At 39.2% G+C, this 22,703-nt stretch overlaps 1 protein-coding gene across 3 annotated transcripts in view; it reads left to right on the top strand.

Moving 5' to 3' along the window:
* The window catches only part of LUC7L (LUC7 like), a 47,440-nt gene extending 32,736 nt beyond the window's left edge, over positions 1-14,704 (top strand). For 2 of the 3 annotated variants that reach the window (XM_069107753.1, XM_069107766.1), the window contains 6 exons: positions 1,188-1,331; positions 7,316-7,492; positions 9,114-9,202; positions 10,614-10,643; positions 11,816-11,980; positions 12,610-14,704. In XM_069107753.1, coding sequence (XP_068963854.1) covers positions 1,188-1,331; positions 7,316-7,492; positions 9,114-9,202; positions 10,614-10,643; positions 11,816-11,980; positions 12,610-12,748 — 744 coding nt within the window. In that variant the 3' untranslated portion in view covers positions 12,749-14,704. Of the gene's footprint in view, positions 1-1,187; positions 1,332-7,315; positions 7,493-9,113; positions 9,203-10,613; positions 10,644-11,815; positions 12,019-12,609 lie in introns of all 3 variants that reach the window. The other variant, XM_069107763.1, reaches the window with a different exon arrangement.
* The last annotated feature ends 7,999 nt before the right edge of the window (positions 14,705-22,703 follow it).

The following is a 22,703-nucleotide window of genomic DNA, read 5'->3' as shown; positions in this document are numbered from 1 at the left end:
TTTTAATTATACTCCCAAATAAATATATCCCTGATTGTTGCCATCCTAGGACTCCCTAGATTCTCAAAATAATCTAAAGAGGCACGAGGTAATTTGTGATGTAGCAAGAGGACTGAATTTAGAGTTGGGAACTGTGTTCAAATCCTGGATCTTCTACATACTGCCTTATGTGACCCTTGAAAATGTCCCTTTCAGTTGTTAATGCTGTGAGTCAATTATCTGAATAATTTCAGCCGTTTTGGTGTTGTGAGAAATAGTTTGCCTATTCGGGGAAAGTCATGGTTAATGGGACTGTTTTCTTTTCAACAAGAAAGAAGTGTTTCCAACAGTAAAGAATCTTTTTCAGCAGACATTACCTATAACTTAATTTTTTATTTAAATTTCAGTTCTCCTTGTTTTTGCCATTATATCACCATTATTTTCTAATGCTAAGAGTTCTGTCTAAAGTAGGAATTGTTAAATTATAAGCATTGTGTGTAATGGTGAAGCAAATTAACAGTATGTGCAAAGTGCATCACAGAATGTTAGAACTGGAGGGAACATCAGAACTTACATAATCCAGCTTAGACTGTAGTGATCACCTAGCCATTTTACAGGTAAGGAAACTAAAGCCCAGGGAGAATTGGCTATCCCAAGATTACATAGCTAGTTCGACTAGAACCCAAAATTCCTGATTCCCTAGTCATATATTCTGTTTTGCTACACTGACTTTTTCTTTTTTGCATTAGTGATTTTTCATCTTGGAATGGGGGAGAATTAAATGGTGCTGAGGTAAAAACTATTCAATAATATGTAGTCTTGACATGTTGAAGAAAACCAGTGTGTTTTCATTGTGTGTTTTAACCTTAGAAAGATTAATTTTTATGCCACTTGACCAGTGAGAATTAGAATGAGGTTGAGCTATGATTGGAGGGGTTGGGGTTTACCTATAAAGCAGGCATTGTGAACGAAGACTAAATTGGGAATAACAGAAATAGCAGAAAAACTGGAATACAGTTTAAATTCAAAGCTTCAACAATTGAAGTTTGTCTTAGGAAAGAAAAAGTTCCATTCTTAATATAAATCACAATATAGTTTTTGGGATTGCTTCCATATGACCCCTATTCCTTGAACACGCATTTCTGAAACACAATAATAGTGCTGCAAGAGGTTTACAGATTTGTGTTCACAATTCTTTTCTCCTCTAGGCAGAAAAAGTACATGAATTGAATGAAGAAATTGGTAAACTGCTTGCTAAAGCTGAACAGCTGGGAGCTGAAGGAAATGTGGATGAATCCCAGAAGATCCTTATGGAAGTGGAGAAAGTTCGAGCAAAGAAAAAAGAAGCTGAGGTTTGTTAGGAAGTTCTAATACTCTCATAAGGGCTTCAGGGCAAGCGACATACCTGTTTTTACCTGAGAAAATGGAAAGCTCAAAGAAATGACTAGCTCGAGGAAACAACTAGAGATTCAAACACAAGTCTCCTGATTACTAGTTTGTACTTTGTAGTATACAGTCCTACCATTGATACAAGATACTCAACAATAGACTTTTAAGTAGTTTGACATGGTGGGCAAAAAAAAAACAACTTAATGTCATCTTAGTCTACATTGTTGGATACATGATGTCCAGCATAAAGGCAACTTAAGAAAGTGTGAGAACACTTTCTTAAACTATATTTAGAATATTGTATATAGTTAGATGTAATGTAAATAGTCTATAATATATTATGCATATAATATATGCATTGTCTATAGTATGTAATATGCATCTATTTTTATGTGTGTGTGTGTGTGTGTGTATATATATATATGTATATATATGTATATATATATATATATATATATATATGAAGACTTTTATTTCAGGAAGGCCATTCCTGAGCTGGAATGGGTTATGTGTATGTGACAAGTATAAGAAGAATCATCATGTTTTAAGAGGTTGCACAGCTTTAGCCCAAAGAGACTTGGGAATGGGGTAGGGAAATGTGTTTTCAGATATTCAGAGGTTTTTTCAACAAAAGAGGAATTCAGCTTGTTCTGTTTAGCTGCAGAAGGAAGCAATAGGACCATTGAGTACTAATTATAGGTGGACAAATTTCAGTGTATTATTAGAAGTTCTTAATATAGTAGTTTGAGGAATGAGTTTCTTTGGGGAGGTAATGAGTTTTTCATCATTGGTTGTCTTCAGACAAATTGTGTGAGTACTTGTCAGAGATAGTGTCTCAAATATTCTTGCTTTGATCTTCATGGAGATCATCTCTGCCTAACTCACGTGAGTACACAATTTAGGTCTGGGAACTGCTCAGATGAGAAGATTCATGCTCTTCTGGAAAAGCATAAGCTCAGAGATCTCTGGAGGCACTTCCTCAGACTTCTCTACCCAGCCATCCCAGAGCTTGGGCTGTGATTTCCTTCCAACTTTAAGAATATTTGAATTTGGGTTTTAAGTACTGCATTGAGGGGAGTGTCTTCATCAGTGAATCACAGGGCTGGTAAGAAAACAACAACAATCATTAGCTTTGTGTTTTGTATTATTTTTCTTCCCAGAAAGATGAAGGCCTGGGTAACTGAAAGGTCATTGATGAGTATTCTGTGCCATATTTTGTTAGAGTGCACAGTAATTTCTGATCCCTTTCTTTTTTTGGTTAGTATATATTATCAGTTTTCTTGAAGAGAAGTATCTAGAAGATTTTCCCCCTTCTAAATTCTGTCTTCTGTGGAAGTTACTGACATATTCTCCTCGGTGCTAAAATTTAAGGTGATAAAACCATATACCTTCTGTATTCAGTATACCACTTGGGTTTCAAGAGACCCAGAATCCTTTATGACACTATTTCTTCGATATTGTTCATACCATAATTACTTCTAACTATTTCTCTTAATCTTCAGGGCCAGTGTTGGATGTGCCAACTCTTTTTTGTTTTCTTCTTTGCTTGTTGTATAAAATGCTTGTTTTTTGGAAATCTTAAAAAAAAAATAAATTGGTTTTGACATAGAATTTTATGTTTACAAAACCCTTTGCCGTCATCTTGTTTGAGCTTCTCACTCTGTAAAGTTGTGGAAGTATCATTCCCATTTTATAGATGAGTAAACTGAGGCACTGAAAACCATTAGTTTTTATGTCTAGTGCTCATTACAGCACATGAGCTAAAGATGTTTTTTGTCATTTAATGGCAGTCACTAAAGTTCATAGAAAACTTCAGGCAATTATAACTAGCTTAGTCTGATGGACGGTAAAGAAACCCAGGGAGGTGATATGACTTGCCCAAGGTCACTCAGTAAGTGGTTGAGCCAGGCCTTGAAATCCTGGTCTTGTTCCTGGACACTTTGAGCATCTTCATTGTACAAGTTGCAAGTTTTGTATTATCAGTTGATCTGCTTGCAGTCCAGTTTAGCATATCTTTGCTGATTACCTACTTTGCTCTAGGTTCTGCAAGGGTGCAAAGATCTTTTTCTCTATATATCAGTATATAAATAGCAGTGGTATCTTTATGCCATGCTGTAGCAAATGCTTAAAGTCTTTGTGAGGAGAAGGTACTTTTGTTTTTTGATAAAAGACATCTGTTATTAATGTATCTTAAGGAAACATGTTTTTGGTCATTGCTAATATTTTTCAAATGCTGGGAGAACCAACTACTGGAATTTCTTGGAAGTTTTTGTTTTTGTTTTTCTGGTAGAAATGGCTTCAGGAGGAAATCAGTGTGGAGTTGTTAATCATGTAGGCATGGTACCAGAATAATGAGATATCATTCATTTACCAGTGGGTAATACAGAGGTGGATGTCATTTCATATTTCTGTTACCTGAGGAACTTAGATTGTAATAGGAAAGATAAGACTAGTATATAGAAATCCTTAGACTATATAAAAAGGAAGTGTCATGGCCCTTCAAAAAAGGGAGAGATCACAATCACATTCATTTGGGAGCATGAAGAATCTCTGCAAAGGAAATGACATTTGGGGGTAGCTATCCAGAGCTTTGATTATTCTGTATGTTGATTGGATTGTTATGCTGAGTAGGAAAATAGTGGGAGTAAGAAGAGACCAGCCAGAGATTTCTATGATAGTTCAACACTAAGATACCATGATTGTACTTCAGGTGGGAGATACTGACTACCTGAAAAAGGATCTTAGCATTGAAAACAGAAAGGGAAAGGAGGGGAGAGAATTGCAGGGGTAGATTCTGATATTCTTGACAGATTATTGACTGGAAGGATGATGGTACAGTGGACATAAATTTGAAGCAAGAGTTTGGGGGGCAAGATACTGAGTCCAGTTATGGATGTATTGACTTTGAAATGTTGGTGAAATATTTGGATGAATATCTCCACTGAAAATTGAGACTATGAAACTAAATCTCTGGAAGGAGAGATTTTTCTTAGCTATCGGAATCAATGTGGTATTATAAGATTTGGGAGTGAATGAGATGCTGAAGAAGAGGGTCCAGGACAAAACTTTAGAGAAAATGTAGCTTAAGCATATGGGGTAAAATAGAAGAATCAGAATTTAGAGGAGAGAGTTATAGCAATTAGGAGGTATTTGTTAAATGTCAGGTACTATGCTTGGTGTTGGTGAGCAAGGCAAAAATGCAAGTGTTAGCTCTCAGCAGACTTATATTTATTGTATGGCAGGAGATAACATGTATGGACATAATTATGTATATAAAATATATATATGGTAATTTTTTTAATTAAAAAAAATGGGGGGGGGGTGCGCCTAGGTGGCACAGTGAATAGAGCACCGGCCCTGGAGTCAGGAGGACCTGAGTTCAAATCCAGCCTCAGACACTTAACGCGGCGTGCACGCGCGCGCGCACACACACACACACACACACACACACACACACAAACTAGCCGTGTGACCTTGGGCAAGTCACTTAACTCCAATTGCCCTACCTTCCCCCCTCCAGAAAACAAAAAAAGAAAAATTTTTTTTAAGCAATTGGGGTTAAGTAACTTGCTCAAGGTTACACGGCCAGTTTTTTCTGGGTGTGGTGCGAAGTATCAGAGCCCAGATTCGATCCCCCAGGTCATCCCGACACTGGGGCTGGTGCTCTTACTCGCTGAGCCACCTGGCCGCCCCAAGACAGTTTTTTTGTTGTTGGTGGGAGACACTAGAAACTGGAGAGGATTAAAAAAGACTTAAGTAGGAGGTCAGACTATGAAGGAAATTGGGATTCTAAGAGGCAGAGGGGAGGAGGTGTGTGTGGATTTCAGGCATGAGGGAACAGACTTTGTAAAAGCACAAAGATAGAAGATGATGGAATATTGTGTGTGAGGAACCAACAGGAAGGGCCAGTTGGTTGAGTAGTTGCTGTACTTCCAGCCAGCGTAAGATGGGAAGACCATCAGATATGGCAGTTGAGAAATTACTGGTAACAAGGTATGGGTAACAGTGGACGGTGACAGAAAAGTCCTTTGGCAGTTAGGAGATTATCTTGTGTTAAGCTTGTGTGGTCATGGAAGAAGCTAGATTGTAAGGAATAAAAGGAGTGCGTAGTTGGTATATGGCTAGTAAACAAAAACTACTCTTTTTTTTGCTTTTTGGAGGGCAGTTGGGGTTAAGTGACTTGCCCAAGGTCACATGGCTATTTTTTGGGTTAAGTGTCTGAGGATGGATCAACAAAAACTACTCTTAAAGTTTGTCAACATAAAAGGAAAGAAAAGTGATAGTAATTTTCAGGGAATAGATTGTTTTTAGTATACCATGTTTCCCCGATAATAAGCCCTCCCCTTACTGTGCAAGATTCCTCTAAAATAAGCCCTTTTGAGATTTCTACTGTAGTGAAGGTGATCCCCTGTGCTACACGCTACATTACGGTACCCTGTGTATGCACCGTCTCCCCCCCCCCATGAAACGCATGCTGCGCTCCGAGCTGCATCCAATCAGAGCTGCATCAGTGAGCGCGTCATCCTGTTCTTCCCCAGTGATTTGCTTGCTGGTGCCATTGAGAGCAGTGCCGCGGAGGAGAGCTGAGGCAGGACAACATAAGCCCTCTGGTGTTTTTCTTTCCCCCCCCCAAAAAAAAAAATAAGACAGTGTCTTATTATTGGGGAAACACAGTATATTTAGCCTGAGTATGCTTAACTGGCAGAAGGGAAAGAGCAAAGAAGAAAGATAATTGATACACCCCAGGTCCCAGAGGGACTGCAGGTAAAAGGATTATCCTTAAAGAAAGGAAAGAAGGCGCAGCTAGGAGTGGATAGTTACCATAGGCAATGGATAGAGTTCCTACCCTGGAGTCAGGAGGACCTAACTCACTAACTGTATGGCCCTGGGCAAGTCACTTAACCCTAGTTGCCTTACCAGAAAAAGAAAAGAAAGGAGGGAAGTTAAAGATGTAAGAAAAATTGCAGCAACAGAACCCATACCAGTCTACTGAGGAAAGTCAGGAACCAGCAGGTCCCTGCACCAGTCTGAGCTCAGTGCAAATCATTCCTCATTACTGATTACAAAATACTTTGTAAAGTGTACAACCCCCTATATAAAAGTGTTCTTACCATTGTCTGATGGTTTTCAGTAGAGCTTCCATTGAGGGGGCTATCCTTAATGTTTGGTGGCATTAGGAGAGAAGTTAGCCCAGTGCAGAGCCAATCTATACTCACTCAGTCAATAATACTTTTCTCCTTTATACTTAAGATCTCCACGGCCACTTTGATTTTACCGAAACGTTTTTCTCGATGCTCAGTATTGATATTTGAAATCTGGGTGACTGGTTGACTTACTACCAAGATGATCTTCTTCCAGAGAAGCCAGAGGAGATAAGGACCAGTAGTGTCAACTGGGTTGTTTGATGAGAAGTTAGCTGAACAGTGGGGGCGGGGGAGAGGGTCTGTCTTTAAAAAGTTTGTGTTAGAATAGGAGGGAACATCATCTGAGTGATGAAGAGTATTGGCAGTATTGGCTCATGGAGAATAGGAGCAATGTGGGGCAGCTGCACATAACTGCAAGGAATCAGTAGAGAGTTAAAGGGATTGCTCAGTAACAGGTGCTCGCCTGGGTGTAATTAGAAAACAGCCTATCATAGCCTCCGCAGCGACATAAAAAACATTCAGTTTGTGTAGAGCTGGAGATAGAGAAGGTGAGAGCACATGATAGAAGTAATTACTAGAAGGTGTCAGACTAGATAGAGGAGAAGCAAGTGAGTTCAGAATGGGAGTGATGGCCAGGAGGCTACCAATAGTAAGAGTATCAAGGGCCCAGAGCTTAGGAAGCTTATGACAAAGGTTAGTTTCAAAAGAATGAGAGTGTTGGTGGAAGACGAGAGGTGGGGGAATTTAAAGTTTGACATCTTTTAAAAAAAAGTCAGTTTTTTTTTTCCCTTCCATTGTCTTAGGAAGAATATAGAAATTCCATGCCAGCATCCAGTTTCCAGCAGCAGAAACTTCGAGTCTGTGAGGTGTGTTCTGCATACCTTGGTCTCCATGATAATGATCGTCGTCTTGCAGATCACTTCGGGGGCAAATTACATTTGGGATTTATTCAGATTCGTGAGAAATTGGATCAGTTGAGGGTAAGTTCATTATCTGTTAAGAGGAGGTATTTGGGGCAGCCAGGTGGCGCAGTGAGTAAGAGTGCAGGCCCTGGCGTTGTGAGACCCGGGTTCGGTTCCGGCCTCAGATACTTGGCACCCACACACAATAACTGGCTGTGTAACCTTGAGCAAGTTACTTAACCTCCACAATTGCTTTAAAAAAAAAAAAGAGGTATATTCTTTCACTTCCTTTCAGGTATGTTTGGTTTTATTGGAGCCAGATCATAAGAATGAAACCTTTTCTTTCAGACCTCTAACAGGATGCTTCAGATAAACAGTCAGCTTTTAACATTCCTGTTTTTAAGTTAATCCTTTTCATGTTGAGATTTTTAGATCTTGAAAGTTCCTTATGTAAAAGACAGGCTAAATACTTTGTAACGACTGACACTTAAGGTAGTGTTTTACAACTTACCAAGGTACTTTATATATGCTCTTATTTGATCTTTGAAGAGCAACACTCCTAGGTAAGTAGTTCCTGTGTTATCTCCAGGTCATCCAGGTAGTAAATAGAAAGAAGAACTAGGACCTTAACTAATAAAGGTCTTTCTGCCTGCAAGATCAGTGTTTGTTTTTTCCCCATTATGCCACACTATATATATTCTATTTTTTAAACATTTAAAATTTGTGGTTTGTAAAAAATTCTAATATAAATATCTCAGCTACTGAGTATAAGGATTGTTCACTTTTAGTTTTGTAGGAGCACCTCTGCAGTCTGTTAATACTGGCCATATCATGGCACTCCTGGCTTCTTCCTAACTCTTCCTCCTATTTTTGGTTTCTAAGGCACAGAAATAGACTTTTTGGTCAGAGAATGCCTTTGAAGAGACTGTTTACCCCACCTGTTGTCATATTGATATATTGAGGCCACAGCCTTTCTCTCACATTTCACCAGATCACTCAAGGCCTGACCGTTTCAGTCTGCTTGAAAAGTAGGACAGGAAGAAAATAAAGGATGGACTCTTTTTACTCAAGTTTAAAGCAAAACTTTGGTTGATGAGTTTCTGGTAATGAATTCTCTCAGAATGAAACTCCCTACTTTTTTTATGCTGACTGGCTGGCTGGCAGCTTTATATACTCAATGGATTGTTATCCTAGCTCACAGTAGTTCACAACCACACTTTAAACTGGCTTCTCTCTTTGGTTAAAAGCAGACAGTTTTTCTTACTTCCATATGGGCAGGTCATTGGTAAGATTGTGCAGCACCATAAATTTAACATAGCCACAAGAGGAAGGTATAGAATCTTTCAAGAAGTTGGATTGATTTAGGAGTGTTATCACTCAGTCTGAGCATTGATTATGTGCCTACTATATTCCAAGCACTCTGCCAAGCACTGAAATATTATGAATTAGATGATTGGGAAGTTTTTCTACTTCTGGAGTGTGATGAAATCTAGAAGTATTTGTTGGATTGATTTTTATCATCATTAATTTGTGAAATGTGCCTAGAGAAATTGACTTCTCATGTATGACAGTTTCTTAGTCTTTTATTCACAGAATGAAGACACTTAAATTCCTAAATTCTTGTAAAACCATTCTCTTGGTGGGTTTTTGTCTCTAAAATTTCACAGTATTTAAATTTTACAAGTGTCTCTGCTTTTAGAAAACAGTGGCAGAAAAACAGGAGAAAAGAAATCAAGATCGTTTGAGGAAGAGAGAAGAACGAGAACGAGAAGAAAGGATGGGCCGAAGGTGAGTTTCAGCAGCCACACCTGAGAGAAATCAAATGGCAAATTGTCTAGTTCAGAAGAACTTGTGCTTTGAACAGCTTTCCAGAAAACATGACTAAGATTCTGCAAATTTAATACAACAATTTGATAAGTTTCTACTAGTCAGGGATCCAAAGATGAAAACACTGTAAAGCTTACAATCAAATGTGGAGGACACTTGCAAATAGGTATGACATAAGGTGGAATGAGATAAGAGCATCACACAGAATTAGATTCAGAATAAGAAAGGACCATAGAGGTTGAATTCAGTCCCCCCTTCATTTTACTGATGAGGAAAGGCCAGAGAAAAAGTGGGACTTTCCGAAGGTGACATAGCTAGTAGATAGTAAGTGGCAGATGGGATTTAAACATTAGGTCCTTAAGGATCCCAGATTTTGCACCCTTTGTACTGGGATACAACGGTGGTAATTGTTGCCTTACAGATCAGGAAGAATTTTATGAAAGAGAAGATTTCTAACAGGTGGAAATGAGGAAGGAGAGTAATCAAACAAAATGCTTAAAGGGGAATAGTGGGGAAAAAAAGAGTGAAAGCTAGCCTTGTTTTGTAGTCATCCATGTTTATGTAGCAAACAGCAGATTTTTAAAGCAACAAAATATTTTTTAGCCTCCCTTTGATTGATTTTATCCCTTATTTCTGCATGTGTTATCCGCAGAGTAAGAGGAAAAGATGAAAATTGTTCTGTAGACAGAAAAGATTTGTAAAGTCAAGATATGGTTAATGTGGTATCATTTAAGCTGCAGTTGATAGAGTTGAGTTTTCTAAGTTTTTTGAGTTCCAAACTCTTTCCTTCCCTTACTCACTCCCCCCTCATTGAGGAGGCAAGCAATTTGATACAGGTTATACATGTGCAGTCATGCAAAAACATTTCTATGTTAGTCATGTTCTTAACTATTTGAGAACATAGTTACTATAATTTTCTTGATGGAATTACTTAGTTTATAGTTTTTACAAGCTCCAAAATAAATTATAATATTTTGTCAAAAGTCCTGCCTCTTAACTATGAAACTGGACAAGTCAAATTCTTTTTTTTTTCCTTTTAAAAGGAGGGCAATTGCAGTTGAGTAACTTGCCCAAGGTTACATGGTTAGTTTTTGTGTGTGTGTGTGAGGGGGAGGGGGGGGGGAGGTTAAGTGTCTGAGGCCGGAACCGAACTCGGGTCCTCCTGATCTGGGGCTGGTGCATTGCTCACTGTGAAACCTAGCCGCCCTAACAAATCAAATTCTTAAGACTCAGCAATTTCATTGTCTGTTGAGTTGGAGTAATTGCACCATTGTGGGAGAAGCACTTTGTAAATCTAGACTTGTTCAGCTGTTTAGTGCAATACAGTGACTGTAGAAAATTAAATGTTTACATCTTTTTCTCTTTTGTTTAGGTCTGGATCAAGAACTAGAGATCGAAGAAGGTGGGTGTGTTGTATAGCTGTGGTGAGAAAGTATGGTGAGATTTTCTCCTTATTGAGAAGAGGAGAAGCAGAGATGGTGGTAACTTAATAGGGGAACTAGCAAACTATCAATAAGCAGGAGGAATGAGAACAGAGGCCAATGGAATAAGTGGGAGGACATGCTTTACTGCTGGCTGGTATTCTGTTTCCCACTGCAAGTAAGAGACATCACGCAAGTATGTTCTATCCTGAACTTTAGCCTTAAATTTTAACTGGACTGTCTTCACGAATGTTTTATAGACTATGTAGAATATCATGGATAAAATACTAGATAATTAGGAAAAAAGGGACATCTGATATAAGTAAAAAGGATAGATAACATGCCAGATTGGCCGAATACAGAGAATTCACTAAAAGGTGATATTAAGGGGTTAGATCGTAGCCCTAGGTCACTCTGAATTTGGCCTTCACCAGTGACATGGAATCACAGATTTAGAGGAGACTTCAGAAGTCATCTAGACTAAAGAATCTGAGTGTGAACAACATCGTTGTCGTTCAGTCATTTCTGGCTCTGTGAACCCTTCTGGGCTTTTCTTGGCAAATATACTGGAATGGTTTTCCATTTCCTTCTCAAGCTCATTTTACAGATGAAGAGGCTGAGGCAAACAGTAAAGTGACTTGCCCAGACTATTAAGTGTCAGAGGCTAGATTTGAACTCAGGTCTTCCTGATTCCAGGCTCCACCCTCTGTTGACTCCTCCACATAGTTATTTTCAAACCCTGCAGTGACAGGAAACCTACCACTTCCATAGGAAACCATTTCCTGTGCTTTGCTATAGCTTTGCTAAAAAAACTTTTTGCTAAAAAGTTCTGCACCTAGGACGGTACTTAAGGCTGTTCATTTTTATATATAACAACTGAGGTATAGTGGGAACAGCACTAAATTAGAGATTGAAAAGAATTGAGTTGATACCTGACTCTTGTCTTTTGTTAGTTGTATGCCTTTAAGTAAGTCACTTTATCTCTGAGCTTCTGTTTCCCCATTTTGGACAATGAGGGAATACCTGCTTTGCACAGGTTGCACAACTCATTGGGTTGTGAGGCTCAAATGAAATTAATATAAAGCACATGCTGTGTAAATGTGAGGCATTATTCTTTTCAGAATTTATAGCTTTGGATTTTTGCCACCTCTAGGTCACGATCTCGGGACAGGCGGCGAAGGCGGTCAAGATCAGGCTCTCGTGAGAGGCGAAAGTCCCGGTCACGATCTCGGGACAGACATAGGCGCCACCGAAGCCGCTCACGTAGCCATAGCAGGGGTCATCGCCGAGGTTCTAGAGACAGAAGTTCGAAACACAAGTAACTACTCTGACTCCTTCACGTAGCAGCAACCAGGAGTGAGCTCCTTCTCTTTGTGTTACCGGGGTGATTGGGTCCTAATAGTTTTTAGTCAGGTATTTTGACCTTGGGGGTTTGGTGAGGTTAACTGAAATAAAGACTTGGTATGCAAAAGATCTGAATTAATTCCTTGCCAGTTACCATGGAAGTGTTTGGCAGTGGGTGGGAGAGGATGGAAATCTATCTCATAATGGGGTTTTAAAGGATGGGAGGATGGGCAGTGTTTGTGGAACATTCATTATTGATTGCCAGGAGTCATCTCTTGTGAATGCTGCCTGACTTCAAGCAGATCATCACCCCAGCAGCAGAGTGTGAGTGCATGTCATAGGCCTAGAATTTAAGTTGTGAACATAGGCCAGTGTGGTTAAGCATGAATTCATACTTGAATATAAACATCCTGACATCAAATTAATGAGAACATTCTGTTTGACTTTTGCCACTACAAAGAATGTAATCTGTACTTGCCTTTTTGTCTTTATGTCCCACTGCCTATTATTTGCTAATAGTCACCTGTATAATCAGGAGGGAAACTATCTTCCCATTGAAACTTTTTCAACTTCTGCTGATGAATTGGTATTTCTATTTCCTAGATCTAGAGATCAATCTTCAAGAGAGAAGTCCCAGGATAAAGAGAGGAGGGAAAAGAGCTTTGCTGAAAAAAAGCATGAGGGTACAAATGGCAACGCTGGTTCAAAGAGATCAGAAGAAAGAGAAGCTGGAGAGATCTGAACTCACACTCTGTGTTGCACTGTAAATAGTCTGATAAACATTCTACACACAGCCTAAATTTACCATTTATATTTGCTGAATACAACTCATCTTTTGTAGTTTTAAATTTTGATTGTTTTGAAGATAGCTGTGAGTTTATAGAGATACAGAGTTACATACCGTTTACTGGAATTTTGTTTAGTAAGAATATAAGAAAACATGATCTGATGGATTGTCTTCAGTATAGGCCAGTGACGCCCATGTAACTTGTTGGTTGCCTCACCCACAATGGTGGATGCAGCAGTTAGCCCCATGGTCAGAAATGTAATCATTTCCCCTCCCTCCTTTCCCCCCTCCATTTATGTCCTTTAAAAACATTCACCTTGACTTTTCAGAGACTTGAATTATATAAGATTAGTTGATAACATTACTACCACTGGTGCTGAATTTGCTATTTCTGTTAGGTTTATACATAGAAGAATCAAGAATTTAAAATATTTGGCCACTTCATTTTGAGTATTCTGTTATCTGGTGCTTCAAGTCCAGAATATTATTATTTGTACTCCCCATTTGTACATCTTTGCTTCAGAAATATAACCAGAGCACCTTGTGTATCTTAAGGGTGGTGTGCACTAAATTACTTAGAATTATCTGATTTTAAAAGCCAGAATCAGATTGGCTACAAATTTGGTTCTTTTGTTCATTCTCTATTTTGTGGATCCCTCCCAATTAAAACAATTTCATAAAGCACCTATAAAGATTCTACATATGCTGAGTTGATTTTTGTATAGTACCGGTTGACCCCTTTATAAAACATCATACAACTTTAGCACAGATCTTGTGGGATTATGTCTTTACCTGAATTCTGCAGTGTGGTCTCATTGTTACCACTTACATTTGAGACACAGATAAATCAATATGTCATTTTTTTTTCTTTTTGGAGGGCAATTGGGGTTAAGTGACTTGCCTAAAGTCACGCGGCTAGTAAGTGTGTCAAGTGTCTGAGGCCAGATTTGAACTCAGGTCCTCCTGACTCCAGGGCTGGTACTCTATTCACTGCACAACCTAGCCGCCCCTCAATACATCATTAAATTATATATCCAGAAATTCTCATCAGTAGGGGCACTGTTAAAAAGTTGGTGCTGTGAACACCTTGGCTTCTAGGGTTACTTTTGTTTTATTCTTTGAAATACTGTGTGATTTCACATAACTAATCGCTTCATCTGAATTGATCTGTTTCTTGAGGCAGCCAAGTAACTTTTGACTGCAGTCTCTTAAACTTTATCCCACAGGCTAATTTGTTTTAATTCCATAAAGCAATTATTTTACATTAGTACCTAATGAATATTTTCAAATTGGTGAACATGTTATTTGTAGATACTGCAGAAATTTCCATTTTTTTAGTTTTAAGTGGGGAGGAGAATTTTGAGGAGCTGAGCTTCTAATAAACTTTTTTTTCTTTTTAACATAGACCCTCCCACCTTAAGTTTCTGTGGATATACAGGAGCTGTTCTTGGTCTGTTTGGTCTTATTGATGCATGTTTAGCTATTGCAGGAATCTAGTTCTGTTTTTTCCAACAACTATTACATTTTAATTATGGGTTATTTGTAGTCTCTACTATGTTCAGGGTTCTCCTTTTTCATGTACTCCCTGTCCCCCATGGCCCTTCCCTCCTGCTCCCACCCCAAAGGAGAGGACAGGCCTATGGCCATGGTGTGTTTCTCTTTCTTGAACAAAATGGACCGAATGTCCGAAAGCTTCTGATAACCGATTCCACATTAAAAAGGCAGTGGTAGAATGGAACCCACATGACATCGATTTGTTGTCTGTGCAACATTTTGCAAATATGACAACTGGGAGTTGTTTCTTTTGTGGCACCTTTGCTTATGAGGAGTTTTGGTCTAAGTATACAAATGTAAGTAAAATTCGCTGTTCTCTTGCCAGTCTAACTCACATTAAAGATTTATGTTTATGTCGCTTGGAGTAGAACTTGGGTAATTTCTTGTTTAGCTTTTTATTTTAGGAGGAGACATTCTTTACTTTTATATCTTTAAATGTGTACTTGAATTTGGTAAGTCTTGTATTCCAAGGGAACTATAATTTAGGGGATATTTGATGCATGCTCTGAAGAGCAAACTATCTTCAGTTGCTTGGTAAGATTACTTTTTTTTTTTTTTTTTGCCTTTTGGAGGGCAATTGGGGTTAAGTGACTTGCCCAAGGTTACATGGCTAGTTTTTTTGTGCGGGTGTTAAGTGTCTGAGGCCAGAACCCAACTCGGGTCCCCCTGACTCTGGGGCCAGTGCTTTGACTCACTGCACCACCTGGCCACGCCAAGATTGCTTTCTTTGGTTTCTGTCCCAAGGCTCAGATTGTGTGGGGAATTAGATGGTTTAGGAAGTTACAGTAGCAGAAAAAGGAAGATAAGAGACTTCTGTTAAATTCCCATATGTTGTTTCTGAGACCTATATGTAAGGTTTCTGAGAGTGTCTGCCCCACCCTTAGTTTTCCACATTTTCAATAGAGAGACTATTCATTCTTCACAGGATTAGTTCCTCAAAAGTCTCAAAAAACATACGGATGTTAAAAGCCAGGATTTCCAGTCCAGAGCTCCTTTCACTTTTCTACCCTAAATATCAATAGATTTTTAACTAGGAAGGGGAGGGGGACTTAAGAGATCTTTAAATTCCAAGGCCTTCATTTTAGAGATGAAATACTAATATTCAGAGAAAATATGTTAATTTGTCTAAGGTCACACAGTAAGTAGAGCTAGAATTTTTAACTCAGATATTCTGATTTTAAAGTACACTTTCTTGTATACCACAAATTTTTTTTGGCCTATTTTTCAAGAATGATACTTAAGAACTGAACTGTTTAGAGAAGATGTGAGAAACCTGTGGCCTCAAGGCCACATGTGGCTTTCTAGGTCCTCAGGGGCTGCCTTTTGACTTGAGTCCAAGTTTTACAGAATAATTCCTTTTATTAAGGTGATTTGGTCTGTGAAGTTTGGATTCAGTCAAAGGGCTGCACTTTAGGATATAGAGGGCCACATGTGGCCTTGAGGCTGAAGGTTCTCAGCCCTGGTTTAGAAAGATAAAAAATAATTTAATGGGGATTAAACTTAGATTTTGTTGAAATAGAGGAAAAAGAAAGGGACTTCTTGGCTCTGAAGATTGTCAAGGGAACAAATAAGCGATTACAGTTGTACTTTTCAAAAAGAATATTGGGTAGAGAAAACTTAAATGTTAGATGGTTCTAGAATGATCTAGAAGAATTTAATGGAGTTTTGGATGTATTCCAAGTCTCCTATAAAGTCTGTGCCAAGACCCTCTGTGCCCTGTCTAGTTTTGAGCTGTATCTTTAGAAGCAGCCTTCACTATGAATCCCTGTATATTCAGAGAAAGGTTTTGCTTATCCCATGATTATCCATTTGGATATAGAAAGATTCCTGGCCAAGCAAACTATAGGTGTTCCCCTATCACCACTTGGAACTATCTATGCCCGTTCTTTTTTTGGGGAATTAAATGGGAAATGTCAAAGCAGGATAAATCCTTGGGTACTCCCTAAAGACCAGTTAGGTAGTGACAATACAAAAATAATGAAGTAGTCCTTGTCCTCAAGAACTTTACATCCTCATGGAGAAAGCAGTTTGCAGTGGTGTGAATATAAATAGATAAAAAGCCTTTCTGGGGATGGGGGCGGGTAAAGGGGCACTCACAATGGGCATACTTGAGCTTGCTTGGAGGCAAAACCAAAGATTCCAAAAAGGCAAGGAGGGACGGGAAGAGAAGCTCACTTAGGCATCCTTCAAGCTGCTGGCCTCACGCCTGGAAGGTTGGAGCCTTCACAAAGCCTTTTGTTAACATTTTTTAGATAAGGAGTAACTGTGAAGGAAGATAGTATAAAGTTAGTTCCATTTGGTTAGTTCAACGTACTGGGAGTTAGGGAAATAGGTACAGAATATTACCTCCATTTTAGTTTGATACTTTGAGTTACTTAGGACGGCTGGGACTCCAGTTTCCTTTAAAATGACTAGATGATTTACATGGTCCAGTCAGATTCTGTATATATGAGTAGCGCTTTCATTGTGTGGCTACTATTTCAGTCAGTTAAGTACCAACTGTGTGCTAGACGGTAAGGAAAACGTTGCAGACCCTGCCCTCGAGCTTTACACCATGTTCAACAAGTACATATGAAATTAATACAGTAATCATTGCAGATCAGGAAAGGCCTCATAGAAGTTGGACTTTGAAGAAAACCAGAAAAATGGACATGAGGATGGAATGTTGAGGCATGTAGGAGATGAGTGTTGTCATGCATGTGTAATGTATAGATCACAATCCCTTCATGCTTTGAGTTATAATAGGAAAAATTGTGGTCTTAGTAAGTTGCTCCCCTCCTTTGCTTCTCCTCAAACCCTTTTCACTGTAGTGGAGTCTTTAGACTTTGTGCTGTGCTGTCAAAACCCTTTAAGAAGGCAGTCATCTTCATGCTACAAGAAGTCTTCAGAGATGAACTTCAATGAATATTCGTCATTTTACAAAATTAAGTAATTAGCCTTGTTTTCCACAAACACTAAAGATCTAGTATGTTCCCAGCACTAGGGGGACTATCCATGGAATTGTCATTTGTCAAAATAAGTTTACCCTCTCTTAGAAGCACACATAAATAATCTATGCAAAATGGGATGTAATTCTACAAGGTAGGCTGTTACAGCCTTTTTAATACCATTTACAAAGCCCTTTCTTTACAATATCTACATTATTAGTCCTGCTTCACAGATGAGAAAAGTGAGATTTAGGGAAATGAAGCAGTTTGTCCAAGGTCATACATCACAACAGAAGTAATGGAACAAAAAATCAGGCCTAGCTCATCCATTCTAGAATAAGGACAGGGGTATAGTGGAAAGGAATAGTTTTGTACCTTGTTTTAATCTTACATGACCTTGGATATGTCATCCTGTCTGCAACTCAGTTTTCTTCTCTGTAAAAGAAAGGCTTAGATTAGATGATATGTAACTTTCCATTCCAGCCTTAAGTATGTGGTTTGATGCCAGACTTTTCTGAGTATATGACACTGTTAGAGGAATTCAGAGTGAGACAAGATCATTCTCTGTATGCTGCCTAGGAAATAGAGGTGGAAATATTTTGATTCTATTGTATTTGTTTTTATTCTATTGTATTGACTCTAGAGTCAGGAAGCCCAGAGTTCAAATTAGTCTCAGACGCTTTACTAGCTATGTGACCCTGGGCAAGTGTCTGCCTCAATTTTCTCAACTCCAGAATGGGGATAATTAATAGCACCTACCTCTTAGAGTTGTGAGGATCAAATGAGATATTTGTAAAGTACTTAACAGGGCCTGGCACATAGTAGGTGTTAAATAAATGTTTATTACCTTCCTCAGGAAATAGGGAAGGATGGTGGTGCTTCTCCTTTGATGATGAAGGTACTTGCCAGTGGATGCTGAAAAGTCAACCTTGCAGTTGCATAAGCAACCTATGGCTTATTAAGAGTCTTCCTGAAATATAGTCCCTAGAATTGAACATAATCCTCTGGTTGTGAGGTGATCAGAGCAGAAAATGAGGAGACTTGACTCCTTTTTTCTGGTTACTGCCTTTCAGTAGCACCTAAGATCACACTCATTTCTGCCACACCGTAAGCCATTGACATTGACATTTGCAGTTCACTATTCTTTAATCACACTTCTCCCATCTTCTGTTTGTCAAGTTGGTTTCCCTAACCGAGTGTGAGAATGTCTTCAATGTCTTGATTAAAATGCCGAGAGCCTATTTATGATTATTGTTTGGGACTTGTTATACAATCAGTTCTTAATTTAGCTGACTACCTCTGGCCTGTGGCTTCACCTTTGATGATAGCATGAGATTACATTGTTAGATGCTTTGTTATGTGTGTCTACTAAGTGTCAAGGAACTTTAACACAAAGAAAAGTGTAGTATAGCATAATGTAGAAACAGACTTTAGAGCTGTGGAAGGGAATTTAGAGGTTTGTTTAGTCTAATCCCTTTGTTTTGCAGATGAGGAAAATGAGTCTCAGTTTAAGGAAAACTCCCAAAAGGATTTTTTAAAATTTTTCCTAGTATGAAGGTCATTATCTTTAGTGGAGAAAACAGAAGCAAAGAGTTGAATAATTATACTTTTTTTCCATTACCTATTAAAATCCTGTCTACCCCAGCCAGCTTCTTATCCAAACCCTCTTTTGTTGTTAGCATTCACAATCTCAGGTCATTTTGGGCTTTTGTACTCTTGTCTAATTTGGCAGGCATACCCCCTTGTATTCTCCATTACCTGCCCTTGCTTCAGTCTTCTAGATGTGCCTTTAAAAAAATGTATTGATTGAAGAGTCCACTTGAGTCTTCAGAATTTAGTTCTTGATAGCTTTCCATCTCTCTGAGGCACATGTAGAATGTTAGACCCTAGACTCCCAGAATCCCTTTCTCAAATTTAAAATACTATCTTTGGGAAAGAAAGGATGAATGTCAGATTAAGCCAAGTTTTGTTGTCATATAGCACAGTGACTAAGGATGTGTAGTCTTCTCCCAGGTTCTCATTTTACTGAACCAACTTTTGTTGGTCAGAATCCGATCCAGAAGAGCAGTTACTTCTGCCACTTGTACAAAGCTGTCCTTCCCTCTCCCATGAAGGTGTCTCTAAGCATTCCTACCCACAGCATCTTGTCCACCTTCAAACAATAGCTTTTTATTGTTATTCCCATTCAGGTTACAGCTAATCATTATTGCCTCTGAAGATCTCTAAAGTGGGTTATTGATTATAGATCTATTCTTGGAGGGGACTTTAGAGGTTATCTAGTCCAGTTAAGTGACCAGCCCAACATCAAACAGAGAACAGCAGAGTTGGAATTTGCACTCAAGTCCAGTGATATATTGAGTACTCTTTCCATTGTACCTTGGTTCTTCCTTTAAGCCGCTCTTGATAGTGTTTCATTTTATCTCATGATGTGCCTGCCTCTTCTTGTCTATAGTATTTTTCCTGTTAACACTTTTTTTTTTGTTTTGCCACGTTATTTTGGATTGCTTTTTTCTTGTGAGGATTTCTGGCGTATTTGCCACAAATATTTTCTCTTTTTGAGAAGACTGTTTATGAGGGAGATTCCCTTGAGAACTCACTCTACCACATTTGTGGGTTATCTTACCTACTCCTGAGTTACTAATATGATCTGCTGATCATATTCAGTCTTGCATATATATTTGCATATTTTATATCACCACCACAAGACTGCGAGCCTCAACCTTGTACTGACACAGATACCTTTGATTGAGCCTCTCCTGCCAAATAAAGACAAGCAAAGAAAAGTAGGACCTTCTCAGCTGAGCAATGGACTTCACTCAATGCATGTTGGAATGAAGTGAGGACAAGGATCAGAAGAACTTTCCCCAAACTTGGGAAGAGATTCTAAGGGTTTCTGTCCCATGCATGAAGCCACAGTAAAATATTCCTCACTAAGTGGCCTGTCTCTGGGACTCCAAAGATTTCCGGCATACATTGAAGTTGATTCTAGCCCATTAAATTCTTGCTTAAGCATCCTGTCTGGTCAGCTGATCTGTTCCGAACATGTTTGGGTTCTAACATTTTTTGGCCAGATTTGGAGAATGAAAGTTTGTAGAGCAGCATTTATCTGCCTATCTATCCGGAAACAGGATAATCCTAAGGCCATTGCTAATACCAGATAATTTTAGGCAGTTTTGCTCCTATAGTCATAAAATATTAAAGCTTAGGAGGATATGAGAGATCATCTTATTTTGGAGGATAAAATTTGACCAAATTTACAAAAGGATTTGTTTGACAATTTTTTTGTGTTTAGTTCCTAAAAGCCTTTTCCAATTCCTATCAAAAGAGATTCTAGCAGAATACAAATTTCAAAAGGTCCAAAATTGGAAGCATTTTGAACACAGGATAGTGATGAGTAGCCTGGCCAATTCAGAGGCTAAATGATGTAATAATTTTAATAAGACTTGGGGTGGAGGGGGGGGTCTCTAGAGGAAGCACCCACACCTATAGAACCACATCTTTAAAATATCTGAAGCCTATGCAACACAGTGAGATAGATAAAAAGCCAATGCCTTTTCAGTGTAGTGTATTTTGTAGTAGGTGTTGGATGGATATTAGTTTCTCCTGGAAGATTTAGAAAATCTACTATAATTGTCAAGTTATCTTTTAAAAGGGGATTGGGGAAAGTGGGAATGGCGGTGGAAATTATGTTTATTAGCTCTAACAACACAATTTCTAGGGAAAGATTAATTTGCTTAAGAGTGTTGTCTCCATCTTACCAAATTGGAAGGGGGAGAGGTAGTACCTTGCACATAGGTGCTTAAAGAATATTTGAGTAAAAATAGGTTTAAAAGTGGTGGAGCCAGGGACTAGGGACTTTAGTGGTTCAGATAAGATTGGACCAGAAGGCTTGGAACTAACAACTGTATGCTTTTTTGTAACCCTTTGCCTAAACTTTATACCCAGCATACTTTGTTACTTCCCTTACTCATCTAATAAAGCTCTCTTTCTTAAACCCTGTTTTGTCTCTGTTGGATCAAGGAGCTGATTTTCTTTTTTTGATCATGCCAGGATAGCAAGGTAGTTTTGAAGTGGAGGGTGGGGAGTTGCTGGTGATCATACCCCAGTGTTATGTGGACTGTGGTGCTTCTAGGAGCAGGTCTAGAATTTGACCTCAAAACTACCTTTATGCACAATCCCAGGTATTTCTCTAGCATTGATATGCAGATGTGTACCCCTGGACAATCTCTTTTTTTTTATTTTTTGGAGGGCAGTTGGGGTTAAGCGACTTGCCCGAGGTCACACAGCTAGTAAGTGTTAAATGTCAGGCCAGATTTGAGCTCAGGTGCTCCTGACTCCAAGGCCAGTGCTCTATTCACTCTGCCACCTAGCCGCTGCTGATAATCTTTCCTCGTAATGGGAGATTGAGGTTTAGTTGGGAAGGGTCAAATTTTTCCACCAAATCTGCAGGACACATAACCATGTTGGACCACTGTGTTCCATTTATCATTCATAGTTAATGTGCTAATACTTACCAAGTGGCCACAGTGTCTACTCTAACTACCCCTAGAAATACAGCAGCTATGACCACACAAGTGGAGGAAGCACAGACTGCACGGCTGACCAAGCCTCATTTGAGATGTGGATGATCACTACCCTGTGACTAGCAGTATGCTACTCCAGCCGTGGTAGGTGGAGACAGACCATCCTGTGACCCGTGAGTGTCCCAGCTGTGGTGTTCTGTACAGATTGCTAACAGGGGCCCACTAAGCGTGGTCCTAATTAACTCTGAGCCAGTGGCTTCTTTCCTTTCCTTGCTTGTCCTTAAGGAGGTGATGGGACAGAATAGATTAAAGCACCAGGTTTGGGTTCAAGTACTTCTCAAGCCTATATGCTAACTAGCTAAGTGATCCTGGCCAATTCATTGCTTCTTTCTATACGGCCATTTTCCTCATCTGTAAAATGGGGATGACGTAGCACCAGTAACATAGGGTTGTGAAGATTAACGTCAAGTTGATGTTATGTATGTCAAGCCTATACACAAGGGAGCTAGCAAGGTAATAATATGCCGTCGGGGTAGGGAGTGTTTCCTTTGGCTCGATACCTGGGAAGCTACTGATTACTCATGTCCTGTAAGTACATCATACTCTCTCTGGTCCCAGAACTGCTCCAGGTTCACAAGGTTACTAGATTTGAGTTCCTTAAAGGTAAGGACATATCTGTCACCAGCATGGCCTTCCCTATAATAGGCATTCAGTAAAGTTCAAATGGCTAAATGGGCAGCAGAGGGCAAAATCTAAGATCTCATTAAAACTCTTAATTGGAGGGGCAGCCAGGTGGTGCAGTGAGTAAGAGTGCTGGCCCCAGCGTTGGAAGACCCGGGATCAGTTCCGGCCTCAGATACTCGGCACCCGCACAAAAATAACTGGCCGTGTAACCTTGAGCAAGTT

This window comes from Petaurus breviceps, unplaced genomic scaffold (assembly GCF_028583685.1).
Source record: "Petaurus breviceps papuanus isolate PSGF00001 unplaced genomic scaffold, PetGlider_PUasm1.0 138, whole genome shotgun sequence".
Lineage (NCBI taxonomy): Eukaryota > Metazoa > Chordata > Mammalia > Diprotodontia > Petauridae > Petaurus > Petaurus breviceps.
This window is presented reverse-complemented; position numbering and strand designations above follow the sequence as displayed.